The sequence below is a fragment of the Lygodium microphyllum genome, chromosome 4 (genome assembly GCF_053477565.2).
Source record: "Lygodium microphyllum isolate KBCC chromosome 4, Lygodium_microphyllum_v1.1.10, whole genome shotgun sequence".
Classification (NCBI taxonomy): domain Eukaryota; kingdom Viridiplantae; phylum Streptophyta; class Polypodiopsida; order Schizaeales; family Lygodiaceae; genus Lygodium; species Lygodium microphyllum.
The window spans coordinates 15,281,112-15,307,522 of record NC_141138.1 but is presented as its reverse complement, the minus strand read 5'-3'; the positions used below and the strand labels follow the sequence as shown (position 1 = coordinate 15,307,522).

Genomic DNA, 26,411 nt, shown 5'->3' with positions numbered 1-26,411 from the left:
CCTCCAGGTTGTTGAAGTCTTCTCCAACAATCCGAGAGTCCACCTTTGGAAGTCTTGCTGCGATCTCCATCTAGAACCTGTTGCATGTCCTAACCTCAGTAGGAGCATAAACATTGATGACTCCAAGGCATGAGTTCCTTAAATCCAGTTTGATCCATAGGACCCTCCCTGCCATAATCGTCTTGTGTGAGCTTGTGCTCCTGAAGAAGTAAGATGTCGATTCGTCCAGCAGGGGCAGCTGCAGCTCCTGCCGAACAATCAATTTTCTGGAACCACATGCCCCACTGTATACGAGGTTGTTCATGTTCCACTCATGGGAAAACTTGTGATTGACTGAACATGCATCTGTTTGGTGTGGAAGCTGCTGATGAAGAAGAAGAGCTATGGGGCATGCGAATGCGCTTGGCCGCAGGCTTGGAGGGTGAACTCCATTCCCCCATGGTGGCTCTTGGGTGGACCATGGGAGTGATAGATGCTCCAGGCGGTACCGCCAGGACGTCTATTAGCCAGACTGAGAGGCGTGACTGTGCATTGGTAGAAGTGGGCAACATGTGTGAGGGGCCACTCGATCACATCCATTGCTGAGCTCCACTAAGTAGGGGCTCAAAAAACAATGCTCAGATGTGGGAGTTCAGCTCCAGCCCACCAGTTGATGTCCATCATGCACCCTGGCCACTATTGGGAAAAGAGTGCTAGCCCTCCTTCACCCATCCACTGGGAGATGTTGTCTGCAATTTGGCCCCTCACTTCCTCCTCTATGTGTGTTATCATCGAGTCTCCTGAATGAGAGGTTTGAAAGAAGAAAGCATAGTTTGGTCCATCTAGTGGTGCTAGTAAATGGACCTTGCTGTTCCTTGACTTGCGGACCACGAAGATCCCCACCTCCAAAGGCAGTGGAAACTCTCCACGCTCCGCAACTCTCAAATAGGACCATGGACCACTGTAGAAAAACTTGTGTGGGAGCATCTGCACCTGTCAAGGGAAAGTGTGACGAGCAGATTGTTGAGCTAAAACATGCATTACTTGCTGATTAGCCTCTTAAACAGCCCCAAAACACACTAAAAAATGCTCTTTTAGAGTAAAACCCTAAAATGGGGAGTGGTTTGAGAGAGTTTAGTGGAAACCCCAAAACGGGGAGCGGTTCGAGAGAGTTGAGTGGAAACCCTAATTTTTGGGGCACCCTTCCACATATATAAATAGACAGGCTGCCCCCATTCGGCCTTATTTCGTTTGTGCAGGTTGCTCACTCCGCGTGTAGATTTCGGCCGTCAACCTCCTCCCACGTGGCTGTCCAGCCCTTGAGACTGCTGCCACTCCATCTGTGTTTGCTCTTGCTGCTGGCGCCTTCATCCATGCTGATGTCAGCTGCTAGCGCCTTCATCCATGCTGATGTCAGCTGCTGGCAACATCATCATTTGCTGCGATTTGATCATTCAGTCATCGCCAGCCACATCAGACATTGTTTCAGCCTGTTGTTTACAGCAGACTGTGCGCAGTTTCCAGCCTCCGATCGGGGGTGGACTGCTGCGTTTACCAGTTTCGAGCCTCCAGACTGCTGCGTTTTGGTGACCAGCTTGCTGCCATTCACTATTCAGCACTCCTACACTTTGATTGGTGGTCACAGACTTGGGATCCATCTCTAGTGGACGTCACATTTTGACATTGCTCTGCCCTTGAGCACATTGTACACTCTTACATTCATTTACAGCATTCATTCACTTCAGAGTTGTGTTCTCTCTCTCCCTTCTTTCATTTGTGTTTGAGTTTTGAGTTTTGCGTTTAGGGTTTGAGTTTTACCCTCTATGTCTGTGTCTGTGTCTGTCTCTTAGTATTTTCGTCGTGGTTGTACACTCCGTGTGTTCTCAGTGCAAACCCTAGCAGGATTCTTCACATGGTATCAGAGTCGGTGCTCTTGTAAAGAGTATTCTGCAGATATTGTGGAGAGTTAGTCTTTGTGCGAGGCTCACAATATGACTCGTAACAGAGTCACAATGTCCCAGACATCTTTTTCTCCAGTTCCTATGATGTCTTATCAGGCTTCTCCATCATTGGAGGCCCTGAGACCGCATTATGGACTCGGTGAGGAGGACGACACTCCACCTTCACCAGATTTCACTAACATGACAGAGGAGGGCTTTGAGAAGTACTATCGCAATAAGTACGGTTGATGTTTACACCTCTCCTACTAGTTTTGCTACCACACTCGGACCGGTTCATGAGGTTGGCCACCTCTTCGATCATGGAGGACATACGGCATTCGGAATGTGATCCATCTTCATCATCTCAGCCAGGTCCAATGTCAAGTTTGTACAATGCTTTTGTGTTGCATGAATCAAAACCCTTGCCTGTTTCTTCTTTTGAGGTACAGGATCCGGATGGCTTTGCGTATGTGAACTTCAATAGAGGGGGACTCACGAAGCAGACGAAATTCAGGTACATCTACAGCTTCTGTTTCATTTGAGGATATCACACACACTTCTCACTTCCCTCCTATCTCACCCTCTTCTATATCACACCTTGATCACCTCTCATCATCTTTCCAAAACCTTGGATTACACTCCACATTTGCATCACATATCCTAGGGGTTGGATCTTGCATCTCCGCTCCTAGCACCTTTTCCTTCTCCATCCCATTCTCTACCTCTTTACACCATGGTACTTCATTAGGGGGAATGCCACCCTTTAACACAATACCTCTCACCTTTCAGCAAAGGAGCACACCCATAACTCCTGGGTCGACTGTGATGGGCATCCCTCTCACTATCCCTAGCTTCACATCTCACATGACCACTCAAACGCAGGGGTATCCATCCTCAACTTATGGTGCGTCTTCACACTCTCCTTGGGTTACACCTACGCAAGGATTTTGATCTTCTGTTCCCCGTGTTCCCATTCCACCTCCTTGGGTTCCTCATGTGGCTACCATGCCCAATGCCTAGTCAACCCATCCCTACCTATGGATCCACCTTGCACACTACCCACATGCTTGGTGGGCACTCTGGGGCCCATTCCCAAGTATACTCCACTTTCCCATCCTACCCCCACTACACTTTTTCACACTATCCATCTCCGAGCACTAACACTCTTGTTGCAACAACCAAGAATGCCTTCACGGATAAGACACGTTTTAACGGGTCAAATTTCACCACTTGGTCTAATTTCATGCAACAAGTGCTTGAGTCTCAAGGTCTTTGGGACCTCGTCGTTGGTCTAGAGTCTATGCCACTAGCTCACCCTGATTACATCCGTCAATGGAGAGCCCACAATGCCATAGTCAATGTTGAGCTGATGCAGGGATTGCTTCCTAAGTTTCACTCTCAGTTGCAGCACTTCCCGCTCGTGTCAGAGTATTGGAGTCACCTTTTCGACCGCTATGCGGCTTGTGATTGTACTTGGTGCATCAATCTCGACTTTGAGCTTCAAGAGTTCTCTATTAAGAAAGGGGATGATCTGAAAGTCATGTTGGCTGAATATAGGTGGTTACTTGTTGAGTTTGCCACTAATGGCTCTCCAAAGTCAGATGACGATCAGGTTACATTCTTCTTGAGTAAGTTGCGTGAAAAGTATTTCAATTTCATTCAACACATCATCTCCCAACCTAGATTGCCAACTTCTACGAGTTTGAGTGCCTGTTCTTGCATCATGCGAGGCTGCATGATCAATTCCACAAGAAATCCTCATCCCAACCTTATTGAGAGCAGAGGGGGTTGATTGTCTCTTCTTCGGGAGGGAAAACCACCAGTGGCAAGAACTCGCAAGATGTGAAGGCAAGCCAATCAAAGGGTGACTCCTCTTCCTCAGATGAAACCAAAGAATCTAGACCTATCTGGCAGCAACTCCCTAAGAAAAACCGGTTTTGCACCCACTTCCAGAGAGTAGGCCATGTGAACGAGGAGTGTCACTCCAAGGCCCAAGGTCTTCCACCTAAAAAGCCTCTGCAGACCACTGCGACTGCACAGTCCAATGGGGCTATGCCTTCCGCTCCTGCTTCATCTGCTCCTTCAGTACCTATCGTTGCTGCTAGACATGTGGCTCGAGTACAATCTCAATAGCCCATCTCTTTCACTACCCCCGAGGGATTGGCTGATTGGTCTGCAGGTTTCAATCCCGTTGCACTTCATGCATCTATCTTACCTTCCTCCCCACCTTATCAAGCGTTCCCTTGGCAGAGCCCTGCTACTGTCCGTACGCGATGGTGGCCACCTTCTTAGACTAATGTCTCTAGGTTATTTCGGATACCCTAGGTCAGTCTAGCATTCCTTTTTCGCACTCTTAGAGTCGGGCCCATCGGATTCATTGTCCTTAGCTTTTCCATTCTTTTCACTTCTGCTGCATTTACTTACACACATATACATTCATTGCATTTATTTTGAGTTAGATTTCCTTTCTGTTATGTTTTGCTTTGGAGCATCTCACCACTAACCTCTGCGTTTGTAGATTCTAATCTCTTTTGCAGGGTTTTGTCTTTCAGTGTAGGGCTAACTTGCAGATTGCTTTGGCCCTACCTGGGTTAGAGACGTGGAGATGCGCACCGTTCCTTTCATGGTTTCATCAACCTAGGAGTGCTTGCTTTTCTTCTAGAATGGCGGTCTCCCCTCTCGAGGCGGATCGTGTAACATCTCTCTTGATGCTATCATGGCGGTGACTTTTACCTTGCTTTTCTAGCGGGGTTCTTCATCCCCTTGCTCTTCTTTTATTCCTTATGGTTCTCAGCACGATCCAAAGATCAAGATTAGGCTCCTCTTCCTTCTTCGGCATCTACATCCAGGTTGAGAGAGGGTTCCTACCCTTCTTGGTATTCTACCAGCTTTAGCACTTTGTCTTCGACATTGGCTTCTCCCCCCTGTTGTACCTTACCCTTTGCATTGCATGATTTTATCATCTTTGTATTAGGGTGCTTGGGCAAGTGAACAATTTTCCCACAAGGGACACTATCCAAGTGGCACCTGTTGCATGAGTATTCTTCAGCCTACAGCATACTTTGCGCAGAGCACCACTTGGGTGGATCCTAGGCTGTTTCCATCGGCGGCTCCTTCATCGCATGGATACCTCATCACCTATTTTTCCTCGTCATTAACACCTTGAGTGGATGGGTTAGCTTGTACTATTTTGTGATGTGTTGGGTGTACCCTACCTACTTCCATCTTCTGGGTCACTATTACTCGATTGGCTGCATCCCATAAAATTTATCTCACTTATGCAAAAAAAAAAAAAAGTTCAATGTAGTTTTATCCACCTTTGTAGGGCTTGGTAGGCCATTGGGCAGCCAATGTGCACCCTTTGTCCGATGCCTTGTCCTCTTTGGGGTGGCTACTTGGATTCCCTTGGTAAGATAACCATCGCCTTTGTAGTCTTGGTAGGCTGCTAGGCAGTCGGCGTGTACTCTTTGTTTGATGCCTTGGCTGCTTTGGGATGGGACGCCTTGGGGTCAATAAACATCACAGTGGTTGGCCTACCCTTTCGGTTGAGTTTTGGGCCTAAGAGCGGTTGTTGAGCTAAAACACGCATTACTTGCTGATCAGCCTCTTAAACAACCCCAAAACACACTAAAAAGTGCAATTTTAGAGTAAAACCCTAAAACCAGGAGCGGTTCGAGAGAGTTCAGTGGAAACTCTAATTTTTGGGGCACCCTTCCACATCTATAAATAGATAGGCTGTCCCCATTGAGCCTTATTCCGTCTGTGCATGTTTCTCACTCCACGTGCAGATTTCAGCCATCAACCTCCTCCCATGTGGCTGTCTAGCCCTCCAGACTGTTGCCACTCCATCCGTGTTTGCTCTTGTTGCTGGCGCCTTTATCCATGCTGACGTCAGCTATTGGCGACATCATCATCTGTTGCGATCTGATCGTTCAGTCATTGCCAGCCACATTAGACGTTGTTTCAGCCTGTTGTTTATAGCAGACTGTGCGCAATTCTCAGCCTCCGATCGGTGCTACACTGTTGCGTTCTGGTGACAGCCTGCTACCATTCACTATTCAGCACTCTTACACTCCGATTGGTGGTCACAGACTTGGGATCCGTCTCCGGTGGACGTCACACTCCAAAAATGCTCTGCCCTTGAGCACACTGTACACTCTTACATTCATTTACAGCATTCATTCACTTTAGAGTTGTGTTTTCTCTCTCCCTTCTTTTGTTTGTGTTTGAGTTTCTATGTTTGAGTTTTGAGTTTTGCGTTTAGGGTTTTAGTTTTGCCCTCTGTGTCTGTGTTTGTCTCTTTGTGTTTCTGTCATGGTCATACACTCTGTGTGTCCTCAATGCAAACCCTAGCAGTTTTCTTCACACGGCTGGGCCAGATGAGCTAGTGACTGTGCGGGGAGGGGGAGGGTTGGGCTACTGGTGAGGAGAAGATATGGGCGTGTGAGGCTCGTTACCCCCTCTGGAAAGGGGGGGAATGGGTGGGGGGGGGACACATGTACTGGGTGAGGATCAGGGGAGTTGGTCGGCGGGGAAGGTGGTGGGGAAGAGGAAGAGTGAGGAATGGTGGGGTGATTGGAAGTATGAGTTTGGTGTGAGGGGGGGCCAATGGCCCCAGAAGGGGGGAGGGGTGTGGGATAGGGTCGGGGGGCAATCCATGAGGAGGGGTGGGGCATGGGGGGCTAGGGGATCTTGGGTGGGGTGGGCTGTGACGCCTTAGTGGGTGGTGGGGGTGGAGGCCTGTGATCCTGCTGGGTGCTCTGACAGGGGCCCGTCTCTTGCCCTCTTGCTCTCTGCTGCTGTGGTTGTGTTTGAGGGACTGATTGAGGCCCCCCCTGCCGTCTCTCTCTGTGTTATCATTGGACCCGTATAAAACCGTTAGCATCCACCTGCAGGTCTGTCGACTGAGCCGCCTTGGCTCCAAAACGCGTGCAATCTGCTGCCTAATATCCAAAGTCATGGTGTCACAATAACCTGCTGCCTGAAAGAATGTCTGCTTGTCTCAATCTCAAGAAGCTTAGGTATGTTCTTTGTATCTTTCATAGCCACCCGTACCTTCAGGACTCTTGCAACTGTCACTGCATCCGCGAAGGAGAAAGGAAGAACTGTGCTGAAAAGTTGTCCAAAGTCGTCCACTAATTGACGATACTCTACCGCTAGTCCGGGGATTAGAAGGGTGACCGGGTGTCTAGGAAACTTGTTGTGGAGCGCGGATTTTTCCACCGTGAAGGCACTATACCAAGGAACCATGTAGATGACCCCTTTTGTGGAGGCATAAGTTGAGCTATTCACTAGCTCACGGGCTATATCCGCGGAGGTGAGTCGAACGATGAAGATCCCTTGATCCATGAGAACTATCTCTGCAATCTGCGCTGTGCCAATGCATAGCATGGAGTGAAACCAGTTTCGAAGTTTGGCCCCGGATGGAGAGTGTCGTACGACCTATCCAAAGATTGTTGTTTCTCTCAGTTGTAGCTCTGTGGCACGGACAGAAAGGAGCTGTTCATCAGAAAAGGACGACGCGCAAGGTGTTTGACTAGGGGGCACTCGCAGAATGCACCGGCGTCTGACTAGAGTTTTCCATTTCGCGTCACTGCTAAGGACCTACTGAGCTAGCTATTGTGATACGAGGGGGGGTGTTGCTACAGACAGGGGAGCTACGATTGCTAGTGTTATCACATCTCCGTAGATGCAAGCAACTGCTGTTGAACTAGCAAAGGAGAAGCAATTAACAGGGCATACGAATGTGCATCATAGGATGGAGGCACAAGAGCAGGTCGATTGGGGAGGTCTTTTCGTGCGTGTGGCAGAGGACGGAGCCGCCATAGTAGGTCGATGGTGGACGAAAGTTGATGCAAAGGGCGGAGCCTAGAGAGACGCAGACGCGATGGCGGAGATGCAATCGGGCGGTCACGAGCAGGCAGGCTAAGCAGAGCCGAGACTCTTGAAAGAAACTTATGAAACACGTTTCTAATGTTTCGTTTCTAAACGTTTTTGATGTTTTTGGCTACTATGATGACTGAATTAATATCTATAAGCATCTTCATTGTCACTATCAAGAGAAGAAAGTTGTTCCCTCTTAAACTGGAAGGGAAAGCTAGAGGGAAGTACCCTCTCCCGGTCAATCTGATGAAGTAGAGGAGAAGGTACCAAGCTGGTCTTGGGTATAAATACTGTAGCATCGGCCGACTAACTGCTTTGGTCAATATGTCTGCAACATTGTCAGAAGAAGGTACAAATTTTAGGTAGATGGTGCCTAGCTCAACCTGCTCTTTGGTGAAGTGGAAGTGAATACCCACATGTTGCATCCGTGGTGTAATGATTGGATTGCTTACAAGGGCAATGGTACTCTGGTTGTTGCAGTGCACGAGGGTGGGAGAGTCGCATGGAAAGTGTAGCGCCATCAATAAGCTCCTCAAGAAGATGGCCTCGGTGATACCATAAAAAAGAGCTTGATACTCAGCCTCTGTTGTGGAAGCCACTACCGTCTTCTGCAATTGGCCTAAGAGATGGGTGTTGTGGCCAAGGTAAAGAGGTAGCCGCTATGGGAATGATGGGTGTCAGGATCTCTTGCCTAGTCAGAGTCAGTGTACCCCTACAAACATAAACCAAATCCATAAGTTAGGCCATAAGAATAGGTACATCGCAAGTATCTCAAAACACACTAACATGCAATCCAATGTGACATCCTATGTACAGTGAAATACTGACAAAGCAAACTAACAGAGTAAGCTAAATCTAGCCTAGTGTGAATCAATCAAAGAAGCTTCCCTATAGGTGTACTCGTTGAAGGGCCTACGACAAACCTATAGGTGTGCTTGCGAAGGGCGGACCTAGGATATCCTTAGAAAGATAGACAATGAGATCAAGAGGCATGGCCATAGGCCGTGTCTAATCCATGCAATGTTGGTCCACTAATTAAAGAGCGTACTTTTATTGGGAAATAAAAATACTACCCTCATATTGAACTACCTCCATCCGCGAAAAATAAAACAACAAACCAAGGTCTATCATCTCAAAAATTGAGCAAAACTAGGCCTTTATCTCTACTATGGCAGCAAAATCAGAACCAGTGATAAGTAAACCATCCACATACAACATGATGTAGCTGACCCTCTCTAAAGTAGTACAAACATAAAGGCTTCGGTAGTAAAGGGTAGAATGGTATCTGTGAGTTCTAAGGAACTCATCCATTCTCTCGAACCAAGACCGCGGTGCTTGCTTAGAGAATCTGAGGCTCTGCTCCACATGGAATTCCTTCTCCAAAAAACTATTTAGAAAGGTTTTGACGTCCATTTGATGGATCAGCCAACCGTGGTGAGCGGCTAGTGCAACCAACATAAGAAAGTCAATCGCACTGTAAGAGCAAAGGTCTCTTCATAGTCAATGCCTTGCTTCCGTTAAAACCCTTGCACACAAAACAAGCCTTGTATTTGTCTTGAGTCCCAACAACTTTTAGCTTAGTCCTAAAAATCACTTTGTCCCGATAACTTTCTTGTGGCTCAGAGTATCCACCAAGGTCCAAGTCTCATTTCAGTCAATACTCTCAAGCTTCTTTTTCTTGGCCGTCTTGAGAAGGGTACTCACTTGGTAAATTATTAGAACATCTTATACGCTAGAAACCATTAGGGAAACTACGAAATTCTAGTGGATGTGGGAGGTGAAGAATCTGTGAGTGGGTCAGGAGCGGTTCGGAGACCTGGCTCAAAAGGCACTATCTCAATAGGAACAATGTGAGGAAAGGGCACAAAATTTGGTATAGAAGACTGCACAATGTTCCTTTCATCAAGCATTGCATCTCTCCTAACGATTGCCTTGTTTTTTCGAGGATTCTAGGGGATGTGGGAGGTGAAGAATCTGTGAGTGGGTCAGGAGCGGTTCGGAGACCTGGCTCAAAAGGCACTATCTCAATAGGAACAATGTGAGGAAAGGGCACAAATATTGGTATAGAAGACTACACAATGTTCCTTTCATCAAGCATTGCATCTCTCCTAACGATTGCCTTGTTTTTTCGAGGATCAATAGGCTTTTGCTTCGGAGGAGTATCCTACAAAAATCAAGAGATCAGTGCAAGGAGTAAGCTTGCCTATTTTGTCATCAGGGATGTGCATGTCAGCATAACTTCCAAAAACTCCAAAGTGGAAAACTACAAGCCAAGAGCCAAAGAATGCCTCATATGGAGTCCTCTGAGAAGCAGCCGCAATTGAGCACCGGTTGAGGATATATACCAAAGTCTTAACAACGTCGACCCAAAGGCACTCAGGGAACTCTATTGCGAATAGCATAGAGCATGCCATGTTCATGATGGTCTAATTTCTATGCTCTACGATTCTATTCTAAGAGGGGGAGTTGATAGAGGTGAGCTAGCGGGAAATACCATGCTACTGTAGAAACTCGAAAAACTCATGGGAGGTAAACTCACCCCCACTATTGCTTGTTATGCATCCTACACGACGAACAATCTAGTTATAAACCAGCAACACCCAAGCAAAAAAATAGATGAAGGCATTAGACTCATGCTTAAGAAAGTACATTCACATATAACGAGAATGATCATCCACAATAAAAAAGAAGTACAATGTGCCGTTTAAGGCGGCAGTGGATGTCGGCCCAAAAATATCAACATAAATCAGTCTGATAGGTGCCTCAACTTTATGTGTAGACTGTTGAGGAAATGAGGTATGGTATTGTTTCCCAAGTTGACAAGCTTTACAAACATCTTGTGATAGCTTCAAGCGAGAAAGCCCATCAACCATCTATCGACACAACGAGTCATAGCCAAGATTCCCTAAGTGAAAATGCCAAAGACGCTCAATGCTTATAGGCTTTCATGTAGTGACTAAAGCCTAGAAGTGGTAGAACTCAAAGCTCTCAGTTTTCGGCTTTGAAAAAGAAAATGTGTCGTGTGGTATAGGCCCTAGGTTGTGCCTCATCGCAAGTAATCACTAAACCAATTTGAGAGTCAAGGACCTTGATTGTGGTTATTGTAAAGAAGATTGCTCGGCCCAATTAGCAAAGCTGTCGAATGGATAACAAGTTCACCCCAAGCTGGGGGACATAGTATACATCATCCAATATAGTGTGATCCGGGCCCTAGTTAGTGGGAAAACTAATGCGACTATGAGCTTGAATTATGACCCCGAGTTGTTCCCAGCTCGAATGTGCCCAGCTGTAGGGGCTCGAGAAATGAAAATGTCTAGGATGGAGGTCATGTGATGGGTAGCTCCACTATCCACAATCCAAGGAGTAGTTGAAGTACTCAGCTACGACGAGTAGGCCTTTGCAATCACCTCATTAGGAGGCAACTTACAGATGTGGATGAGACTCACATCCTCAAATTTCTCTATGGAGACAGTGTGGGCCTCTGCAAACCAATCAAACAAGCCCTTTAGCGTTGAGAACGTAGTCGATTGTGATGGCTGACCAGCCACAATGTGGTTTTGGTCTTGCCATTGTTCTTGTTGAGAGTCATCACCACCTTGTCTCTCCTACTGGGGATTGCTTGACTAAGGAGTGGGGGTTTTATTCTTAGCTTTTAGTGCTATGTCTCATGCCCTTGATACATTCTGCCACCCAAGTTTTAGAGATGACTGGGAGTTCCCTTGGGTCTGATTAGTTTTTATTGGATTTTGATTTTGACTTTGTTTTTTTATTGGAATTTTGATTTTGTTTACCCTTTCCTTGCTACCCCTTCTGAGAAGAGCAAGAAGAGCCCCCTCTTTAGAGGTCAAACTGTGAAACTAACCAAACAACCGAGTGTGATGCAATAGCTGATACTCAAATTCATAGAATGTGGACATGGTGGGTTGTGAGATCACCTACTGCACAAAATCAAAGTATTTTCTTAGCAACTTGTTTAGAAACAATGTGACCTGATTGTTCGAGGACTAAGGAGCCGCCATGGTAGAGAATTCATTGAGAAGGCGTCGATACTCAGTCAACTTGACTTTCAAGTTATCTCGGTCAGTGATTTTAAAGTTTTGGAGCTCATGATCCAAATTGATACAATGGGTCCTATCTCGAGATGCATAGCGGTAAGTCAAGTATGCCTAATGCTCAAATGCTAAGTTAGAATGCTGAAGTTGTGAATGAAATTCAAGTAATAGACCTTGCATCAACTCGACAATAGCGGAGGCATTTCTAGCCTTCCATGAGCAGACAACCTTGTATAGAACAAGTGCGAGATCAGGTTGGGGTTCCAACCCTTGCATAAGATTCTGTAGGTTCTAGAAGTCAAGGACATTTCTCGTTAAGTTTGACCAAGTAGTGAAGTTTGACCCATTAAAATGAGTCTTATCATTAAGGGCATGTTTGGCTGATGAGAACAAAGAACCATGAGGTGTTAGATGAGTGGAATAGGAAGGAGGCGGTGGAGGGGGATAAGTAGGAGGGGGAGGTAGGTAGGTAGAGCTAGGCGGATGGTGTCCAATGGGTGTCGATTGATGCGGAGGCATTGGAACATGAATTTTTCCATAAAGTGCCAATGAAGGTGGAGACACCAGGTTACATAAGCCCTATCCAATAGATAGGTGGGACATAGCAAAATGACCAGAAGGCCCAGTAGGTAATACCATGGAGGCAAAATGTGGTATCGATAGAAAGGTGCAATGGAATTAATGGGTGGGATAGATAGGAGATTAAATGGATTTGTCATTTGAGTTATTGTGGGAAAAGTGTTAGATTTCTTTTGTCCATTAAATGCAAATGAAAAGTAGATAAATCACCAAAATCATATTGACATGAGATGTAAAAGCTGAAGGAAAAGATACAAAAGGAGCACTCACCATTGATTCTTGCAATTTTTATTTACCTTCTCTTGAGTGCAATTTGAAATACCTATCCTCTTCAAGGCTAATGTATCAGTACTTGGTATAGATAGTTTATTCATCATGAGCATCTTCGATATCTTGCGGAAAAGAGAGAGTACAATCAAAAGATTGAGAAGTATCATGTGTACTTGACATGGAAGTAAATGAAGGTGGAGCAGAAAATGGCGTTAATGCCAGTTTCCACATAAGAGTGATCACTCCTTTGTGGAACTTCCGTGCTTCTACTTCCTAAAAAATCAATAGACCGGTGCAGCGAATCTAAACGGGATAGCTCAAATTTACCTTCAATCTACTGTTGAGCTTGATACATGAGAATGAGACGATGCACGTTGGTTGCCGAGTGGCTTACCAAGACTACAAAGGTAATGGTTAACTTACCAAGGGGGCCCAAGTGATCACCTTGGAGAGGCCAAGGCATTGGACAAAGGATGCTTGTTGGTTGCCCAATGGCCTATCGAGACCTAGAAAGGTGGGAACTTTTAAAAAAAATATATTAAATGGTTTCAAATAAGGTTTTCGTCTATTAAGTAATTGTGCCCTAGGGGGAGAATAAAATGGATGGTTAGATCCACTACATCACAAAACATACAATCTATCCCAACCACCTATGGGTATTGGTGATGAAGTACAAGGAAGAAGAGGTAAAAGGGTGAAGAAGTATGGAGGTGTGGTGGTAAGGTGATAAAAGAACTGTCAGTGAAAACAACTCAAGATCGGTTCAAGGGTACTCTACACAATAAGATGCATAGAGTAATGCTACATGATGAGAATGCACATGTAGCCAGGTACTGCTTGGATAGTGTCCCTCGTGGAGAAATTATTATGTTGCCCAAGTGCCCTTCTATAAAGATGATAATGATTATGCAATGCAAAGGGGAGGTACAGTAGGGAAGGAATGTTGATGTTGAAGCCAAAACCTATAGGATACCAAGAAGGGTAGGAATCCCATCTCAACCATGGATATCTATGCCAAAGGAGAAAGAGGAACTTGATGTTGATCTTTGTGTGGTGCTGAGAATCACAAAGAAGAATGTGGATAAAGCACCCTAGCTAGAGCAACCATGGATGTCAATGCTGAAGGAGTGCCAAATCCATCCCATCTTAAAGTATTTGGATGTATTGCTTATGTGCATTTTTTTATGAGTTGTGCGGTAAATTGGATCCAAAGCAAAAAAATGTGTATTTCTTGGATATTCACTTGAGCAAAAGGGATACAAGTGCTATAACCTTGCTATACGTGAGTGGAGAGTAAGTAGGATGTTGTCTTTGATTTGCAGGATACAGTTGGGACTGATGTGCATGAGAGTGTGGTTGTGTAGAAAAAAAGCCAATAGTCACGGACATTTAGTAGGCTATAAGAATCTCCTAGTCATGGGTCTATTGATAGACCTTGGAATGATAGATTACAGTCACATGTCACTCCATCAAGTACATCATAGATGTCAAGAAAATGCAAGAAAGTTGGGGACTCACCTATTATGACTAATGTATCATGAGTTCTTGCCACTTTCGGTTTTCCCTTGGGCAGAAGTGGTTACCAAACCCCTCTCTAAATATCGTTCTTGTGGACTTGATCATGCAGCATCACATAATGCAATAAGTGACATTCAAACTCGTAGAAAGTTGGTAATCAGGGCAACAAAGTGAGATGTTGCATAAAGTGGATTTATTTAAAGGTTGTTTGTTTAAGAAAATTGTAACCTAATCGTTGTCTAACTTCAGTGAGCCAATAGTGGCGAATAGCAAACTCATTGAGTAATAGCCTATATTCGGCTAACTCGACTTTCAGTTCATCCCCTTAATAGAAAACTCTTGCAGCTCATAATTGAGATTAATGCATTGGGTTTGATCTCTAGCCACATAGCGGTCAAAGAGATGACTTCAATGATCGAATGTTGGGAATAAAGGGCCATTGTGCCTTTTATATGTGCATGGGTGTGAACACACCCTTAGCACATTTGTACTTTCATATATATCTATCTAAAACTTAAAGAGGTACACTCGTCATTGTATGGAACATCAAGTGTCGTGCTCACTCTCCTCTCTACTCTGCACTCTCTCTCTCTCTCTCTCTCTCTCTCTCTCTCATGTGTGAAAGCAGTGTATCTCAATCCTCATGCTCTTTGTCATAGCAAATTGGTGTCAGAGCTGCGGTTAAGATGTTTGCGCTTCTCGGAGTCCGTGCAGGTCAGCTCGTCATTGTTTCTTCACTGGACAGACAGGCGACATCTCGTGCAGTCACACACAGGTCCAAACATTGTTTTCAGTCAGTCACAGGCCAATAGGCCACATCAGATTGTACGACAGTTGTTGTTGGAGAGTAGGCTACGAACAAGTCGCAGACGGGCAACAGTCGGCGACAGACAAGTCACAAGCAGCAAGCAGCTGTGGGCAGATCACGGGCTGCAGACGTCACGCAAGCAGACGACGGCAGTAGCTGTGCGTGACGGGGCAGTAGTCGTGACAGGCAGGGCGTGACGACTAGTTGATGGGCGACCAGGACCAAGTAGGCGGAGGCGGACCAGGTTTGGAGCTGCACGAACGACACCAAACAGGCGCTGCGTGAGGCTCCAACGTGTGAGATAGGTCTAGTGCGTGGCAACCGCCAGCTACAACATCACATCCCAGGTCGGTGGGTCAACGGACCCCCCATCACGTTTTTTTTCAAAAATCAGTTTTTCTTAAAAACCCTTTTGCCCCCTTTCCTTTGCGGGCATTCGTCTGTGTAAGCACAGTTCAGGATTTTGGGCAGATTTGTGCTAGAAATTTGGGGATTTGTCCAGATTTGATGTGAGCAAGACACAACAGTGATATTTGTCTCAAAAATTGCAGGAATTTGTGACATTTTGCCTCCGACATTTGGGGCTTTTCATGTACATGCAAGAATTAGGCTGAAATTTACGCAATTTCTCGACATTGATGCACATTGGACCCCGTGCAATTTGGGGCTTTTGCTGTTTGGGCAAAATTTGTGTGCCATTTGGTCATCTTAGGTACATGCCGGTTTAATTCCATGCAATTTGGACATCTAGCACTTGGAAAATTTTGGGGTTTTTGCTGAAATTGCTCTATTTTGGCAAAATTGTCCTATTCTATGCATGTCAGAGATAGTGCGGATGCATGGTTGATGCTTTTGAGCACAAAAATTTTGGGGTTTTTGACCGTGCATGTCAAATTTTGTGCTCGTGGGTACATGTACAACAGAAATTGTAGCTAAAGTTTGGGACTTCTCATGTAATGTGATGTATTTGTCCTTGGAACAGCTGTAATCAGTTGTGGAGTACTGTAGCACAAGGTTTAGTGCTTCTGAAAATTTATTTGCAGATTTGAAATTTCTGCTTTTACGTGGTTATTTATTGCTGGTTGGTACTTGTTTGTACCTTGGTCACTTGTGTGACAGTTTGGACATGCATTTGATGAATTTTCTGGTCACATTTGGACTGAAAATCATGGCTGGCAGCAGTGATAGCAATCATCTCATGCACATTAAGAAGCTTGAAGGAGCACATAACTTTGCAATCAGGCAAAAAAAGTGCTATAATATCTTGTTGCAGAAGAAGCAGGCAAAGCCGATTAAGACCAAAGGGGCAAAGCCCGCAGATATGGAACAGAAAGTTTGGGATGAGTTAAATGAGCTTGCACGCTCAACCGTCGAGCTATCAATTTCTGATGCCTTGTTGTTTAACATTGAAGGTTTGGATTCTGCCTATGCTATTTGGACTCGATTGGAAGAACTGTATGCACAGAAGAGTGCCGGAAGCAAAGTTTATTGGCTAAAAAAGCTTATGGATTTGCGTATGAAAGAGGGTACAGCAATGTCTACTTAGTTGAGTGAAATTAACTCCATTTTCAGCCAGCTGGTTGCCTTGAAGTTCAATTGATGAAGAATTTAAGGCTACGTTCTTGCTTTGCACTCTGCCAGAGAGTTGGGATACATTCAAGACTGCTATGAGCAATTCAATGCGATCCTTTTGTATGCTGATGTAGAGAGTGCTCTACTCATGGAAGAAATGAATCAGCAGAACAATGCATCCAGTAAGTCTTCTAGTGCTTTGCATACTGGGGCAGATTACAACAAAAAGGCAAATCTGATAGCAAGGGATGCAGTAAATCACGTGGTAAGAATGTTGAATGCCATCATTGTGGCAAGAAGGGTCACTTTAAACGTGACTGCTACAAATGGAAGAAAGAGAAAGGAAAGGGCAAGAAGACAGATGATAGCAAGGAAGAGAAGAAAGGGAGTCAGCCTAAGAAGAGTAGTGTCAAAATTGAAGAGGTGAATGCAGTCACTCGTGACAGTGACAGTGGGAATGACGTACTCTTGGTCTCTTCATACTTTAGTACACATGCTTTACTTGCAGATACAGATGATGACATGCATACTTGGATTCTAGATTCAGGTGCTTCCTTTCATATCGCCCCTCATCATGAGTGGTTTTCTGACTATACAAGGGGTCGACATGGTGTTGTCCATCTTGGGGACAACTATACATGTGACATTGCAGGTATTGGCAGTGTATAGTTGCAGTTTCAGCATGGTTTTGTCTTCACACTTCAACATGTACGGCATGTACCTCAGCTCAAGGAAAGCTTGATTAGTACAGGGCAGCTAGATAACGATGGATTTCATAGCACCTTTGGTGATGGGAAATGGAAAATTTGTAAGGGATCTAGAGTGATTGCAAGAGGTTGTAAAAGTTATACCTTGTATCCTCTCCATGTATCTAGTGTGTGACACCATGTTGTTGTTGTGACCAAGCAACCAAGTGTCTCTTTGTGGCATGGCCGGTTGGGACACATGAGTCAGACTAGAATGAAAGTGCTTTCTCGTTTGGGTTACTTGCCTTGTTTTCGTTATGCTGATTTTGAGCATTGTGATCATTGTGTTTATGGTAAACATGCACAGACGTCTCATAGGAGTCTCTTTCGCTAAAATCTTCTCTAGAGTTAGTACATTCCGATGTATATCAAATGCCAGGGTTATCTTTAGGGGAAAGAAATACTTTGTCACCTTTGTTGATGATGCTATACGTAAGGTATAGGTTTATCCTATTTGTAGCAAGGACGAAGTGCTTCACAAGTTAAAAAAATTCTTGGCATTGGTTGAAAATCACACTGATAAGATACTTAAGTGACAAGGGTGCGGAATATGTGTCCAAGGCCTTTCAAGCATTTTGTGACAGCAAAGGGATAAAGAGGGAGCTCACTGCCCCTCATAATCCACCCCATAATGGAGTTGCAGAGCGTATGAATCGGACCATATAGGATAAGGTCCGTACGATGCTGTCTCATGCTACATTACCCCATGGTTTTTGGGCAGAGATTATTATGACAGTTGTACACTTGATTAATCGGTCACCAAACAGGTCTTGTGGAGGGGGGGGGAGCTCCCCAAGAAGCCTGGTCGGGCAAGCCACCTTCGTATGCACACTTGAAAGTGTTTGGCTGCGAAGCATTTGTGCACATACGTAAGGAAGAACGCAGTAAACTTGAGCCAAAGTCGTGTAAATGTATTTTCCTAGGATATGGTGATGAAGGTGAAATGGGGTATAGATTATGGGATCCCGAGAAAAGAAAAGTAGTACGCAGTAGTGATGTTATCTTTTGGGAAGATCGCATGCACAAACAACCCAAAGGAACAAAGGAAGTCCATAGGGTTGTATTCTAGGAAGAAATACCTTTTGGATAGCAAGATGTGCCCGCTGTACAACAGCAAATACTTGCTGTAAATGAACTTGCAAATGCAAAAAATAATGTTGGAAATTATCAGCCAACCATTGCCCATAATGATGAGCCACTAAATGTGTAGGAACAGTCAGGACAACAAGCTGTTAATGCTGATTTGTAGTTGAAATGCTAGGACAGCAAGCTGAAAATGGAAATTTGCAGGCTCAACAGCCAACAAATAATGATCATTGAGTTAGGAGATTGTCTAGGGCTACTAAACAACCTGATAGATTCATTCCTGGTGCAAACAATGTGGCTGATTATGTCATGTTAACAAACTGTGATGAACCGTCTTGCTTCTAGGAAGCAATGAACAGACATGACAGAAAGAAATGGTATAAAGCCATGTTGTTAGAGATGGAATCTCTTGAGAAAAATGACACTTGGGACTTGGTGCAGTTGCCTAAAGGGCAAAAAGCCCTTCCATGCAAATGGGTTTACAAGATGAAGGTCACTTCTGGTTCCTGCCAAAGTACAAAGCAAAATTTGTTGCAAAGAGGTACAAGCAGGAATATGGAGTTGACTTTGATGAGATCTTCTCTCCTGTAGTCAAGATGACTACATTGAGAAACATTTTGGGCTTGGTTGCAACTGAAGGTATGGAGCTCATACAAATGGATGTAAAAACTACATTCTTACATGGTGATCTACATGAAGACATATATATGCAGCAGCCTGAAGGGTTTGTGGCAAAAGGGAAAGAGAAAATGGTATGTAAACTCAAAAGGAGTTTGTATGGACTAAAACAAGCACCAAGAGAATGGTATCATAAGTTTGATACATTTATGTAGTCTCAAGGTTTTCATAGAATTCAAGTGGATCACTGCTTGTATACCAAGAGGGCAGCAGATGGCAGCTTGATTATCTTGGTTTTGTATGTTGATGACATGCTGATTGATGGCAGGGAAACTCATGCCTTGGACTCATTGAAGCGAAGTCTTCATGGCAGCTTTGACATGAAGAATCTTGGTGATGCAAATCACATTCTTGGCATGCGAATACTCAAAGATAGGTCAAAAGGATTACTCTATCTATCTCAACAGGAGTATATCTCCAAGGTTTTGCAGTGTTTCAATATGGAGGGGGGGGAACAATTGGGGTTCCACTGCCTCCATATGTGAAACTCAATGCAGAGAACAACCCTACATCTGATGATGAGAAGGCTGAAATGGGCAAGATACCATATGCTTTAGTTGTTGGCAGTTTGATGTATGCTATGGTTGCTACACGGTTGCTACACGTCCTGGCATTGCCTTTGCAGTGGGAGTGGTTAGCCGATACAGGGCAAACCCTGGTAAAAAGCATTGGGAAGCAGTGAAATGTATTATGAGATACCTCAAAGGCACAAAGGATTTGTGCATTTGCTTTGGGAAGCAGAAGGCATCTATCATTGGCTTTACGGATGCAGACTATGCTGGTCATGCGGATTGCAGAAAGTTCACTTCTGGGTATGTGTTTACCTTCACAGGAGGAGCAGTCTCTTGGATCTCCAAGCTACAAAAGTGTGTTGCATTGTCTACTACAGACACAGAGTATGTGGTTGCCACTGAGGTGTGCAAGGAGGCTTTATAGCTTTCATGTCTAGTGGGAGAGCTTGGCATTATAGAGTTACCTATTCTCCGTTGTGATAGTCAAAGTGCTATCATGCTAGCACGGAATCCTGTCTTTCATGCAAAGACGAAATGCATACAGGTGAAGTATCACTTCATTAGAGATATACTTGACAACAAGAGCATTGAGCTAGTCAAAGTGCATACAGATGATAATCCTACAAACCTTCTCATGAAGGGTCTTCTAGCAGCAGAGCGGTTTGCTCATTGTCGACAGATGATGGGAGTTGGATAGGTATATGTATTTCAGCTTTGTACATACCTAGACTTAGCTTATTCTTTTCTCCTCTTAAGGCACATTGCCTTTAGGTGGGAGGTTGTTCGGAATAAAGGGCCATCGTGCCTTTTATATGTGCACGGGTGTGAACAAACCCTTAGCACATTTGTACTTTCATATATATCTATCTAAAACCTAAAGAGGTAGACTCGTCATTGTACCGAACATCAAGTGTTGTGCTCACTCTCCTCTCTACTTTGCACTCACTCTCTCTCTCTCTCTCTCTCTCTCTCTCTCTCTCTCTCTCCTGTGAGAAAGCATTGTGTGTCTTGATCCTCGCGCTCTCTATCATAACAGCAGATGCTAGTGGAAAATTGTTGTAATTGGGAATGGAACTTGAGAAGGAACCCCTATGTCAACTCAACATTTGTTGTAGGATTGGGAGCTCTCCATGGATGAATGTGGTTAGGGTGGGTAAGTTGATGGTCCATTACTCTAAACCATAGGAGCAGGAAATGCTCCAAAACGCCTCTTGGGAGGACCCGAAACGCAAAGAGATGGGCCCAAAACATGTTTCCCCAATGGGAAGGAAAATGGCGGCTACATAATTTTTGGGGTTGGACTTGGGGAAACATTTCGAGGTTACCCGTTTTCCCACATGACCGAAACGGTTTTTCAAATGTGGCTAAGTTAAGCACTAACATTCACCATTTTTCATTTTTCTTTTGAATGTTTCATATCAATTGTTTTTAATGTTATCGTTTTTATCCTTTTAATGTTTCATTTGAGTCGTTTTTAATGTTAACATCTTTATTCTTTTAATGGTATCATTTTTAGTGTCTCCATTTTTTCTTTCAACACCATCATTTTTAATGTTTTGCTTTTATCATTCTGGGTAGATGGGGCTTTGTGGCATGAGCCAGTCCACAAGCGCACACAATTCGTACTAACTTGTGGAAGATTGTGGCAAATTGTGATTATTTCTCTCTACCTTGACAATGGCCTTGATTCGTCGCTATGCTTAGAATGACCAAAATAGATCCTCTCTCTCTCTCTATATGCCAAAGTACACTTGCCAACAAACTTCAATTCTTAGCATAAAAATAGACCCAGGATTGCCACTAACAGCTCTCTCTCTCTCTAAACTTAAATTAGAAAGCTTTGAGTATGAGACTACTCTGAGTTCTAACTTCTAAGCACCTAGGCTCTAAGCTCACCCCCCTCCCCCTCTTTTTGCCCTCCCCTTGATGACGTGGTGTTTCCATTTCCCCCTCTTGGAAACTTGCCATTTTTGTATTTGTTTCTGTTTTCATTTCCCATTTTCCTCAATTATGCTCTAAACTAACTACTAGGTCCCAAAGACCCTAAGATTCAAGCACGTTGCATAAAGTTAGACCAAGTAGTGAAATTTGACCTATTAAACACGTCTTATTTGTAAAGCAACAGTGGTAGTGCTGAATGGGGAATAGGGCGGGTAGAGTGGGTAGGGTGGGGAAGAAGTGTACTCTTGAGAATTAACCCTAGAGTGCCCACTATGCATGCCTGATGTGTGCACGATGGATCTAAAAGTGGGTATGGCCGACTAGGCATGGGCATGGTAGGTGTACATGTAGCCCAAGGAGGGATAGGTAAACAGTAGGCAGAGGATGGAAGTCCATGTGTGGGAGTGGCCTATGGAGTGAGGATTAGTTGCATCAAGGTGCCAACAAAATGGTTGATTCTGGCAAATCAGACAAGGCATGAGGTATAAAATGAAAGGCTTTACAAACTTTTTTTTTCTCAGAATAGAAGGGGCTCTGCTACAGTACAAGGGACTCTAGAGGTGTTCTAGGTACTAGAGGGCATTTTCACGCAGTGATAGAAATATGTCACTTGAGTTGTTCTCAGCTTTTGGCATGATTGCTTGTAGGGCAGTTTCTTGCCCCATGGACAAAGGATCGAAGTTTTCCCAATGTATATATACTACTGGCAGAGTGCAGTGGTGGACACCCCTAGGTATCGGAGGCTAGTTGGGTCCCTATTCTGGATCGTTCATATCTGACCAATGTTTCAACTTACATCACCATCTTGAGTTCATTCATACAAAGGCTAATCCAGTCTTATTATTGGCAAGTTGTAGAGGGTGTTTTGTGGTACTTAAACTGGATCATTCATATCTGACCAATGTTTCAACTTCAGTCACCATCTTGAGTTTATTTATGCCAATGCCAATCCAGTCTTATTGGCAAGTTGTGTTGGGTGTTTTATGGTACTTGAAAGGCACCTGGACACACAGTTAGCTATGCAAAGGGGGTTGCCAAGCAAGGCTGAGATAGGCCAAATTACTGCTAATTAACTGCAAATCATTGGCCAAAGGTCCCATTACAAACAGCCCCAAAAAGGGCCATGTTAGATTATTTCTGAATCTTGGTTTTGGAAAGTGCATAGGACAAATGCCTGCCCAAGCTGCATGAAAGGAGCCCAAGAGGGAGAGTCACTTTTCATTCCCCATTCTGCATGCTTCAGTGATCTATCTTTCTACAGAGCTGTCCAACCTATTCCACTCTAGACTCTGGTATCCCTGCTGTTGCCTCACCTGCTCCAGGATAGCCACATCTTTACCAGCTACCATGGAGTGCTGCAGCTGCTGGCGACTCCTACTGCTGCCATAGCATCCCTACTGGTGGACTGCTGTTGCTTTCTCGAGGTGCAGCTGACAGACAGCCATCCCAACATGGCCTCTGTTGGTTCAACTGCTCCAGACTGCTGTGAATTGCTGTTGTGCTATCACGCATTGAGACTAAAGCATAGAACAGGTCAGCAATGTCAGTAGGTTGGACCTCACATATTGTAGCTATTGACACCCCATATTGTAGCTATTCAAGAGATTCCTAAAGCAGTGGAAATTTAGATTGTTGCCACAAAGTCCTTCGATTAGTCAAGTCTTGACAAACTAGTCAGGATAATGTCCTCACTAATAAGTCTCTTTAATTTGATTGCAACTTTAATCTGGGTTGCAAACTCTATGGACTATGTTGGCCCTTGGTGGCATGTGTGAACTTGAGATATTGCATTATAGTATTGCAATTGCTATCCATTATTTTGAAATCAAAACTTTTGTTTATTGGAATAAGGTGTTGCATTCTTGGAAGGTTGGATCTTTATGCTTTTGACTTAACGGCATTTCTACACTCTTATTGTGTGTAGGATATCAGGCCGAAACAAGGTCCTTTCCCTCAACCTAAGCTCATTCAACACGCTACTTTGCCTATATGCACTTACGATGGAATCCTACCAATCACCAAAAATGATGCAGCCTTATGATTAGAAATTGTTAGCAACTTGTGGACTTGGGGTGATGGAAGAGATTTATATACATAATGATTACTATTCAACACTAATGGCCTCTTACTAAACCCAATTTATATAGGCAACAAACAATTGTTAAAGATGTGTAGATTGCAAAAGTACAAGGTTGCTACCAATACATGTAAGCACAAAGTAACACCTTTATTGTTTATAGTTTTCTTATTTGAAATTCTTGGCTTGAACCAATATTATGAGATTTTATCCCTAATGTTCCAATTACTATAAGATGCTAACAATTTCTTATTGAGATATTACACACACATTATATAACACTTCTCACCTTAGTTCTTTCCAAGTCATACAAGGCCACCATTTTGCTCTAGCTTGTCCATAAAATGGATCTTTCCTCTTGTTGAGTCATGTTGCCTAAACCACCTTAGTTCTTCCCTAGTCATACAAGGCCACCATTTGCCTCTTTACTTGCTTGTTCATAAAATGGATATTTCCTCTTGTTGAATCGTGTTGTCTAATCTATTGATGTTGCATTGATTTGTATAACATGTGTATTGCAATCCAATTAGGTTGTTTGTAGTAGACATTTTTGCTTTTGTTGTAAGTACATTGTTCCATGTGCCCAAAGTGGGCAAATAGATGGAATACAATTAAATTTTCATATGATTTCTTTTAAATAACTAGATTTCTATCAAATAAATAGATGCAATGCTAGTCAATTTTTAGATTTTGATTTCTTTAAATTTGTATAGTAATCTCTCAAAAACTTTTAGGGTGGCTCCTTCTCTTAGAGCATGTTCAAATTCAAGTTTAATGCAGTCCTAGAAACAATGATCCATTGTGCTGATTAGGGAAACAAAACAATAAGCACACATAGAAGAAACCAAGTTAACTTAGATTTGATACTTAAAAAAACAAACAAAAATTAAGAATATATGTTTTTATGATGGCAAATCCATATCTAAACTTCATTATGCCTACAAGTTGAGGCTCAAACTAGACCTAAAGATATATGGTAGACGAGATCAAATACATGCAAAGCTTGTATTTGAATACAATTTAAAATCATGCCTTAAAACAACTAGTTTATAGGTAGCTTTCGTACAATCCATTTTCTAGCTCACATCTTGTTCCACACACAAGATACCAAGTTAACTTAGATTTGATACCAAAAAATACATATTTAAGAATGTATATATTTATGATGGCAAATCCTAATCTAAACTCCATTATGCCTACAAGTTGAGGCTCAAACTAGACCTAAAGATATATGGTAGACAAGATCAAATACATGCAAAGCTTATATTTGCATACAATTGAAAATCACACGTTAAAACTACTAGTTTATATGTAGATACATCTGACAAATATAAAATTGAGCAAAAATCAAATAAAGTGCAAGTTTAGATGGTGTTGAACATGCACTAAGTACTATTACACGTGAGGAGGAATAATAATAGAGTACCAACACATTTTCATAACTTAAATTTTCAAAGAGATTTTTCTTAATGTGATGCCTATTCCTAGCCATACATGGATGCATCATGTTCTATGATGTTTCAAATCTGAGTTTTTTGCACATGTAGCAAAGATCTTATATTTGACCAAAAGTGTAGAGCAACGATTGCGTTGCATCCATTTTAGCACCTTCATTATGCTTGTTAGCAATGATATTGAGAGCATTGCTATTGCAATGGTTGAGAAGTGTTGTGTGCTCTTTAAATTAAATCTAGAGCAATTGGATTACTATAATTTAATTAGAGCATTAATGTGTCAATTCTTCTAGTCTTTTTATGTTCTTGCTTCGTTTTGCGCTCCTTTTGCACATATTGGTCAAAAAGGGTTTCAAGTGGATACCATGGAAAATCATCAAAGTAAACAATCAACTTTGGAATTTGAAAGCATGCAAGATAAGTAAAAATAATAAAGCAATCAAAACGCTTCAAGTGAACCTAAGGACAAGTCACAAATGAACTTTCACCACCACAACTTGATGTATGACCATGTCAAAATCCTCAAAATGAAAGCAACTAGAAATGAGGGCAAGTTGACACTTAATATATATGAAACCATCATAGAGCAATCAAAAACTTGCTTCAACAAATTTTGAGTGTCTAAATAGCTCCATAATCAAAGTCTTTCCCATGGCTCACATGGTACCTATACAAAGAGAATCTTACATCTAGTTAACCTAGATTCACAGTTACTGCGCTTGTGTTCATAAAAGCAACCTAACCTTGCCTTTTCTTTAAACTACTTTTTGCAAAAAACTGGCATACACGAGCTAATATCTACAATAATTACACAATTACTTGCACATATCCATAAACCTACTCTTGTTTTCTTCTACCGTCTTCTTATTCATTAATGCCATGATTCAAACCCAATGTCTAAACAAAGAGAATCCTACAATTAGTTTCACACATCAAATTCATATTTATGTGTATCCATAGAAGTAACCTACTCTTCATATTTATTTTGCTATTTTCTTATTAGTGTCTTAAAACAAGATAACCAATTTTATGCAACACTATCCTTGGCAAGTTTTTCAAACATGCATCACTTGGAATTATAAGTGAGATTCCTAGATAAAACAAAATATCCATGCATGTTAACGAGTCAAGTATGTCCGAGTCTATTTGCGAAGTTATAAGTACAATGAGGTTGGTATAGACAATAGAGTAACATATACCTAAGCCTTCTCCAAGGTCTAAGAATGCACTTTTTGAAAGACAAAACATGCATGGGTTCAACATCTTTACACAGCTAAAGGATAAACTATGGCTCTCTAATAACTAGTGGTGAAGGG

At 43.2% G+C, this 26,411-nt stretch overlaps 1 protein-coding gene across 2 annotated transcripts in view; it reads left to right on the top strand.

Annotated features, from left to right (window-relative positions):
- The window catches only part of LOC148036823 (uncharacterized), a 63,864-nt gene extending 40,045 nt beyond the window's left edge, over positions 1-23,819 (top strand). For both annotated transcript variants that reach the window (XM_087675724.1, XM_087675723.1), the window contains one exon: positions 23,489-23,819. In XM_087675724.1, coding sequence (XP_087531850.1) covers positions 23,489-23,605 — 117 coding nt within the window. In that variant the 3' untranslated portion in view covers positions 23,606-23,819. The remainder of the gene's footprint in view (positions 1-23,488) is intronic.
- The last annotated feature ends 2,592 nt before the right edge of the window (positions 23,820-26,411 follow it).